At 42.3% G+C, this 9,457-nt stretch overlaps 1 protein-coding gene across 1 annotated transcript in view; it reads right to left on the bottom strand.

Annotated features, from left to right (window-relative positions):
* The window catches only part of GUCY1B3 (guanylate cyclase 1 soluble subunit beta), a gene marked incomplete at its 3' end in the record, with an annotated part of 53,498 nt that continues 44,041 nt past the window's right edge, over positions 1 to 9,457 (bottom strand). The window contains 6 exon segments of the mRNA XM_018061474.1: positions 1 to 304; positions 1,720 to 1,847; positions 2,337 to 2,491; positions 4,293 to 4,433; positions 5,458 to 5,695; positions 8,636 to 8,833. Of these exon segments, the coding sequence (XP_017916963.1) occupies positions 288 to 304; positions 1,720 to 1,847; positions 2,337 to 2,491; positions 4,293 to 4,433; positions 5,458 to 5,695; positions 8,636 to 8,833 (877 nt within the window).

Raw genomic sequence — 9,457 nt, 5'->3', positions numbered from 1 at the left:
TGCCCACTACCTGAAAACCACCATGCCAGGCGATGCATAGTCGATCTGAAGACATGTGAAGCTCACATCAGCCACACAAAGCCAAACTTCAGATAACATACTAAACCTCAAAAATAATCAAAAGCAGAGCTAAAGTTGAATAATGAATAAGGAAAGAGATACACAGGAGAACGGCTTGGGGAAACAGGAAAGGGACGGAGGGAATCACTGGTCCCAGGCACGGCATCTGTTAGGGGGAGACTGGACCTCATCCTGCGATCTTAACCCCACAGTCCAAGATTCAGTTTTCATCCTGCTCTGCTTCCTTTAAAAAGTGAAGTAAATAGGGGATTAGTTTTCAGTGATAAGAAAAGCTTGTAGATAATTCAAAATATTTTCTTTCTTTTTTTTTAAATAAAATTTGCTCTGCATTCATATCTACCACTTTTTTAAGCCATTCCCACCATCAGGTTGGCTGAAACAGAGCCACGCCAAACAAAAGGAACAACGCTTCAGGCAAACTAATTTATCAGAAGAACATCAGGAAGCATGCTAGTGGCCAGAAGTAAATTATTTAAATGTGAAAAGAAGATAAAGATAAATATTTTACAACTTGGCATTTCATTCCTTTATGACTTCTATTCTAAAAGCATTTTAGGGAATGTGCACATCCAGGAAAATATATACAGTCGAAAAGTCTCTCCCCCTCTACAGAATCAGTACATCAACAGGGAATAGAGCATCGGGCTTGTTTCTGACGCAGGCCACTGAAAGAGGGGCAAGGCTGGCAGGACCTTGGTGTCGTGAGCCACAGTGGACCACAGGACCCCCGAGCACACCCCAGTGCTACCCCCCCAGCACACGGGTTCTGGCTGGAGTGCAGCCATAGCATGAGCATTGAACCTACACCTTCCCTGAGGAAGTATTTAGATTCTGGACATGCATAAATCCCTCTTCTCTCGAGATCAGTCATGATGTTCATTGGAAGGACTGATGCTGAAGCTGAAACTCCAATACTTTGGCCACTTCGTGCAGAGTTGACTCATTGGAAAACACTCTGATGCTAGGAGGGATTGGGAGCAGGAGGAGAAGGGGACGACAGAGGATGAGATGGTTGGGTGGCATCATCGACTCGATGGACATGAGTTTGGGTAAACTCCAGGAGTTGGTGATGGAGGAGGCCTGGCGTGCTGCGATTCATGGGGTCACAAAGAGTTGGTCACAACTGAGCGACTGAACTGAACTGAACTCCAGGAAAGACTCACCAGGGATTAGTATGTCCAAAGATCCCCAAACACTCCACAAGGCGATGGCATGGCCTTAGAAGGATCTGGAGCTTTGTGGTTAGGAAACCACCCTTGAAGATGGTCGTGTCTCAGCCCTGGAGTGACCACGTGGCAACCCAAGGCACTGGGGAGGGGGCCAGGGATGCCCCTCACCGCCCACTCACTTGTGGGTTTCTAGCCAGATTATGGCAGAAGAACCAAAACCAGGGCTTCTCTCTCCCAGTGCTTTTGGTTTTAATTTCATTAGAGGACAAAACTGTCAGCCATCAGGTCTCCCCTAGAAGCTGCATTGTTCTAACCAGCGCACTAATGGGTCAGCGTTTCCACTGCTGTACTTACATGTTCATGTAAGCAAGAATTCTTTGCAAATGAAACACATTTTCAGAGATTATGATTTAGCTCCCCATATTCATTCCCTGTCTTAAAAAAGGAATTATACTCTGATGAGTCATACCTCTGTTCCTGTATTTTTTTCTGGATAGAAACCAAACTTGCATTGGCTCCTTTTTGCCCTTCATGGACACGGGGCCTCTGTGCTCCAAATGGAATTGCGGGTCTGAATTTTCTGGTGTCATGAGACATCTAAAAGGGGACAGGGAACAGGCAGAGAAGCTTGGTGTATGGTCACACAGAGAAAGTAACATACATCAAAGTTATAAACGGAGACAGGAATGACACACAGTAAATTATTTAAATGTACCTCAAGGCTTTAGTAACAATACCACAGCAGAAATTCCTAAGAGTCTGTAGAATCATTTAAAACCAAAATAATGACACAATCTTCTCAAACAAAAAATAAATAATCCAAAGACTTCCCTGGTGGTCCAGTGGTTAAGACTCCATACTCCCAATGCTGGGACCCCAGGTTTGATCCCTGGTTGGGGAACTAAGATCCCATATACCATGGTGTGACCAAAAAAAGAAAAATGCACCATTTTTTTTAATTGAAAAATAATAGTAATCCTAAAAGCAGAGTTGATAACTGTAAAAGGTAATAAAATCACCCAGGGAATTAAAGCAGCTGCAAAGAGACATGTTTCTAGTCAGGAGATCCTAGATGTGTTCTCTGACCTGTATGTATATTCAGACACATTTATTTTCCCTTTTTCTCCAGTGGTTTCTGTCCGGCTTGTGAGGTTGACAGTGTTTCCAAAGAGACAGTAGCGAGGCATCCGTTGTCCTATGACTCCGGTAACTACCTCCCCCGTGTGGATCCCGATCGTTATCTGCAGAATCAAAGCTCTGGTTCAATACATTCAATAATAGGGGTTATTGCTCACGCTAGACTAAAGAATTCAGAGTCATCATATAAAAATCATAAGAATTCTCCAGAACTCCAAACATATTACAGACAAAATCCCTCACACAATCTGGCTTTCAAGAGAAACATTCTTTGAAGCTTTCAAAAGTATGAATCTGGACACTTACTTTAGATTTAGGAAAGAGATTTTAAAAAATAAACCAGAAGGGACAGGGGGTTTTAATCTCATCCTCATGACTTCCAGCACATGGAATAAGGAAGGTAATTTCAAATAGATGGACAGATTTCCCATTTCTATGGAAGAATATAATAGATTCAATAAAATATTAGTCTTTGTTCATACAGATGCCGAAAGGCACATGAAACAATGCTCAACATCACTAATTATTAGAGAAATGCAAATCAAAACTATAATGAAGTATCACTTCACACTGGTCAGAACAGCCATCATTAAAAAGTCTACAAATAACAATGCTGGAGAGGGTATGGAGAAAATGGAACCCTCATACACTGTTGCTGGGAATATAAATTGGTGCAGCCCCTATGGAGAACAGCATGGAGGTTCCTTAAAAAACTAAAATTAGAACTGCCATATGATCCAGCAATCCCACTGCAGGGCACACATCCAAAGAAAACTTTAATTCAAAAATACACGTGCACCCCAATGTTCACAGCAGCACTGTTTACAATAACCAGGACACAGAAGCAACTTAAGCATCCATTGAGAGATGAATGGATAGGGAAGACGTAGTACATATATACAATACAATATTATTCAGCCATAAGAATGAAATAATGCCATTTGCAGCAACATGGAGGGACCAAGCATAGTAAGTGAAGTAAGTCTGCTGCTGCTGCTAAGTCACTTCAGTCGTGTCCGACTCTGTGCGACCCCATAGACGGCAGCCCACCAGGCTCCGCCGTCACTGGGATTCTCCAGGCAAGAACACTGGAGTGGGTTGCCATTTCCTTCTCCAATGCATGAAAGTGAAAAGTGAAAGTGAAGTCGCTCAGTCGTTCCCAACTCTTAGTGACCCCATGGACTGCAGCCTACCAGGCTCCTTCATCCATGGGATTTTCCAGGCAAGAGTACTGGAGTGGGTTGCCATTGCCTTCTCCGGTGAAATAAGTCAGACAAAGACAAATATCATATGATACCATTTATATGTGGAATCTAAAATTTGACACAAATGAACTTACCCATGAAACAGAAACAGACTCATAGACACAGAGAACAGACCCGTGGTTACCCAACAGGAAAGGGAGTGGAGGAGGGATAAAATAGGAGTTTGGGATCAGCAGATATACTCTACTATAGATAAAATAGATAAACAACAAGGACCTACTGTATAGCACAGAGAACTCTACTCAGTATCCTGCATTAAACCATAATGGAAAAGAATATGAAAAAAATGTACATACATATATATATAACTGAATCATATTGCTGTACAGTAGAAACTAACAGCATTGTAAAATATACTTCAATTACAACATTAAAAATATTTAATCTTTGTTGTCAAGATGCAATTCCTTATGCATAATTAATGATTAGCTGGTCAAGAATATAAATCAGTTGTACAAAAGGCCTGCTAGCCACTAAGTCACTTCAGTCGTGTCCAACTCTGTGCGACCCCATAGACAGCAGCCCACTAGGCTTCTCTGTCCCTGGGATTCTCCAGGCAAGAATACTGGAGTGGGTTGCCATTTCCTTCTCCAACAAAAGGCCTACTACTACCATTAAAATATGTGTTTTACCTACTAACCTGAACAGATTCACCGTCTACTTGGACCTGGCCAGCAATCTCCATCATATCCAAGGCCAGGTGGCAGATGGACCGTGCGTGGTGGATGCACGGCTCGGGCAGCCCGCTCACCGTCATGTACTTGTCCCCAACAGTCTCCACCTGGTAGGGCACAGACTGGTTAGTACAAGCAGGACTGATTCATGTGCCACCCTTACACAAAACATGCTTTTCCAATTGCCATCAATAACTTTCAACTTTCCTCCCCTGAATCTCTTAAAATTCTAATATATTCGATGCCAAGAAGAAGAAAACTGGTCAGTATTTAAAATGTACACACCTGGCACTTGAAGTCTGATTACAGGCAGGGACAGAACACAGCGTTATTTTTCTTTTAGTAAGTCCTAGTTTCTCACCTTAGACATCCTTATGACCCAGCAGAATAATTTACGACCCTATTTCCCCTTAAAACAGTGATGGTTTGATGGGCCCAAGCGCCACTTCCCTAAGTTCAGTGGTTCATTCTGGTCATTAACCATTTATTTTTATGATGTGCTCACACCGTGTTACACTGTTCCTCAGGAATGGCCATAAAAATAAATAGTCCCTGGGGCACTGCTATGACTCCAGATGCCTGGGGACGGTTTTAGATCACATTCTTGCCTTTACTAAGCAATATTCCACTGACCTCATTTTTTCAATGTTTTAATTCTTTTCTAACCGAAACCATGGGCAGAAATGCCTTATGAATGTTTATTTCCAGTTGATGTTATCTAAAAGCAGGTCTGAGTCCCTGGCACCCCTCCTATGCTCCCTGACTTCTCTACTGTGCAAATCATTTATACCTTTCAGTAAAAATATCTCTGGCAGAGCACTGAAACAAATGCTACATTTATATTATGTGTGATAAACCACGTGTACAGATTTATTCACGTAAGTGCAAATAAGTTGCTAAATATTTTAACTAGGGAAGCATCTGCTCCATTCATTTGAGGAACAGGGAAGAGACTATTTTAGAACAAGAGGTAATTATTTAAGAAAATGGTAAACAATGAAGGCATGAGAGCTGACTGTACCCAGGCTGCAGGGCTACAGTCAGGGACTGTGACTGCCGTGCCATTGGAAGACAGGGTCTGAAAATTCAGAGTAATGAATGGCACTGCATTCAGACAGGGCATGGACTTGCCTTATAAACAAATGGATTTTTCCGGGAGTCCGTCAGAGTGTCAAATCTAGTGTAGAGGTCGTTGAGGAGGTTGACAATCTTCATGGCCCCTTCCCCAGACGCGTGCTTGCTGCAGAAGGCATTGAAGCCCACAATGCCGCTGAAGAGGATAGTCACGTTGTCATATCTCTTCGCGGGCACCGGACGCTTGTGCCTCAGCTCGTTGGCCACAGATGGAGGGAGCACGGAATACAGCAACCTGTCCAGAGGGAGCAGGACAGAGCCAGCATGAGAGCTGCTGCGAGCTGCTTCCGTGCTTCTACTGCCCACTTTAGCGCCTCTGGTGCCGTGTGCACAGTGAGGGCTCTGCTAGGAGCCATCATTAGCCACATTCATAAGTCAAGGCTAGAAAATATAAACAATTGGTTTGTTTTAAACCAATCCAAACCGCTCCCAATCCAAACCAATTCAAAGTATATCAAAATAAGCCACACAAAACAAACAGACAAAACAAAGGACAGACACCAGGAAGCTGAAGTTGTTCTCTGTGCCTTGTGTTTCCACTCCCCAACTGCGATATTCATGGGATGAAAGAAGTCATTCCAGCACTTAGCTCTGTGGTGTGGTGGTGGTGGTGTAGTCGCTAAGTTGTGTCTGACTCTTGCAACACCATGGGCTCCCAGGGACACAGTCACCTCTCAGGGCAAGCTGGCTGCCTCAACATTTGTCACCTGACATGAAACAGATGTCCCCAACAAGGACCTACTGTACAGCACCGGGAACTATACTCAGCATTTTGTAATAATCCTTAAAGAAAAAGAATCTGAAAAAGAATATACATGTATGAATGAATCGCTGTGCTGTACACCCGAAACTAACACAACACTGTAAATCAACTAGACTTCAGCAAAAGAAAGGAAGGACAGAAGGAAGAAAAAAGAAAACAGGTTTTCCTTCCTGCCTCACTTCTCTGCGGAAGAAACTGATAAAGCAGGTAAGAAACTGGTCTAGAAAAGAAAAGATCTCATTCTCATTGACGATCCTGAGACCAGGCCAATGGCACAAAAAGACACTGGTGTGGGGAGGAGGGGAGCAAGCACACAGGAGGTGAGAGCTGAGACCTGAGAGTCTCCTGGGCTAGACAACCAGAGGAGCAAACGACACCTCCCAGCCTATTTCTCCCCGAAGCCAGCTGTCACTCAGGGCTAGGTTTAAGAAGCTGAGGTCACATTTTTTTCCTAGCTTCAGTGGAATTTCAGTCTTTCATTCTCATTCTCAAACATAGAACATTTTATAAAATGCTTTAAGGCTATTTTGAATATTACATGTGAACAGTAGCATGACTTCGTTTCAACAAAAATTAGTAGTCAATGTTTATAATTAAATCACTTTGAAAATCAAATATCAACAAAGAGAGAAACCTGGGTGATTTTCCAATTTAACAGCCGAGCAGGATCTGAGCAACTCAAACTTAACAAATCCAGACAACTCTGAGCCTCAGTTCTAAACACCATCTCACAATGTATTATTTTTCATGAAGGAAGCTGTTCGACATACTAATAAAATATACAATTTTGAGTTGTTTCTTGAGCAGTAGGAGGGATTTTGAGTACCTGCCTCATCCCGTATACTTGTGGAGATTTTAAAAATACCTGGAAAGACTAAGGGGTTAGGGCTTCAAGGAAAGTAAAGTGATCTCAAATAAACTATTATTTTCATCTTCAATTATACAGAGTAGGAGAAGTGAAGGAAGAGGCTAAGAACAAAGATAGACATTCACCTGGATTCTCTATCCATCTATGCTGTTGACAAACAGTTGACATGTTTACCTTGCATCCATCCATGGGCAACAACACATGTATCAGTGCAAGAAAGTCTGATTAGACATCAGACATCACAGGAAATGATTCTGCTACCAATGCTATGGTGTCAAGTAGAGTGAAACAGTCCTACAGGAAGGAAGGTCAGGTCAATTCTCTAAGATTGCTTCCTATTATCCAAATGCTAAAAATGAACACATAAGACCCTGCGTACAATTCTCTTATGCAAGTCAGTGATTTCATGTTTTTAATTAATTTTAATTAATATACTTCTAATATATCTCTATTCCTCAAGCAAGGCCAAGTGGTATGCACAATGTGTATTTGTTTAAATAAAGTACTTGAAAATGAAATACGATCTTATATGTCACTTGCCCACTATTTCAAAATTTAAAGCACTGTTCATAGTTTTGTATAGTTTTGTATTTTGATACTTTTGTTCGTGAATCGAATTACAGATGTAATCGTTGTCATCATAGACGACACTACAGTCTGTCAGATTCATATGTGCCAAATCCTAAAATAATTTGGCATTCAAGAACTCTTTGAAAATATAATGGCCAAATCTAAGCTCAGTGTTCAGTGTACCCCAGCACCTGGCAGCCCTGGCACAGAGAGGATTCTCGGTACACACTCCTGTGTGAAGAAATGGATGAACGGGCAGTCAGACTTGAAACACACACTTGAGTTATTCTAATGATTTGCAGAGACATGATTTGTCGCATATTCTTTCAGCTTCGTGTGTAAAATTAGAAGACATATCCCCATTACTATTATGACTGATTTCTTTCTGTGTACCTGACAGATTTAAGTGATGTGGAAGAGTTTATTTAGGACTCCGTAACTGCAACAGGTTCCGCAACTTGGAGTCTTTGTACAGAGAAGAACCTTTGTATGCTATTACTATTTAATCACTAAAGTGATGTTGCCTTGAAGCCTAAATTATATGTAATGTCCAATCTCTGGACACTTTGCCTCCCAGGTGATAAGCATTAAGCTAAAATATCTTTATTCAGCTCACAGGAAATGTCCTGACAAGGCCCACCTGAAGAAATTAACACACCCCCTCTGGAGGCTGCTGGGAACCAGGAAACGCTTGGCTTGAGTCCCTCCCCTTTCAGTTAAAAGGGCCTGAATGCTAACTCGGGCAAGACAGGTCTTTGGAACATGAGTTCACCATCTTCATCTGCTGGCTTTCGTAATGAAGTCTCTATTCCTTGCCCCAACACCCCATCTCTGGATTTACTGGCCTGTCATGAGGCAAGTAACCTGAGCTTGGACCCAGTCACAGTCTGTCAGCCTTAAGTACAGGAGAGCCACTGAATCCACCACGCAGGATAGCCCTGCCTGTCATCTGTAACCAGAGGTTACATTCTTACGTGTCCGTCTTTTTCTTTTCATCTTCCAGGGCTCGTAACGTGAGCTGCAGCCTGTCCGTAAGGATTTCCAGTTCCTGGGTCAGCTTGTACTCCTCTCTGAACTGCTCTCCTAGGAGCACGAGGTCCCGAGTGGCATCGTGCAGAGGGATGTCACTCAGATACAGCCCTCGCCGGGTCAGGTCATCCAGGTTCATGACACTGTCATAAGGAGAAGGACACACAGTCAGACCCCATGCTCCCACGGCAACACCACCCTGGTTTCCATCAAGGAGTCTAATCCTGCCACTGCCTGCCATTCAAAAGGTCAGGCTGAAGAAAACTCAATAAAAGCAAGAGGACTATGACTTCATTCTTTTTAATATGTAAACATCTATCAAAGAGAAGTGAACTTGAAATGCAGTTTTGCCAAACTGCATTTTTTTATGTCGTCAGCCTAAATTGAAAGATAATGTGAAATGTTGCTTTATGAAACCCACTCAGGTTTTTAATCTCAAGGCTGTTTATATTGCCAGAGGTTTTCCTCACTATAAAGAAATGAAGAAAAAGTTATCTTGGGAATTCCCTGGCGGTCCAGTGGTGAAGACTTCGTCTTCCAGCGCAGGGGTGCGGGTTTGTTGGGAAGCAAAGATCCCACATGCTTTGAGGCCAAAAAAACAAAACACAAAACAGAAGCAATGTTGTAACAAATTCAACAAAGACTTTAAAAATGGTCCACATCAAAAACGCAGTCTTGGAAAAAAGTTATCTTTACTCTCTTTTACATCCAGGATAATAATGCTGCTTCTACAAAACTAGTTGATTGTCATCTTATGGAATCTACGA

Source organism: Capra hircus, chromosome 17 (genome assembly GCF_001704415.2).
Source record: "Capra hircus breed San Clemente chromosome 17, ASM170441v1, whole genome shotgun sequence".
Classification (NCBI taxonomy): domain Eukaryota; kingdom Metazoa; phylum Chordata; class Mammalia; order Artiodactyla; family Bovidae; genus Capra; species Capra hircus.
The sequence above is the reverse complement of the archived record's forward strand: the minus strand, read 5'-3'. Positions and strand labels throughout refer to the sequence as shown.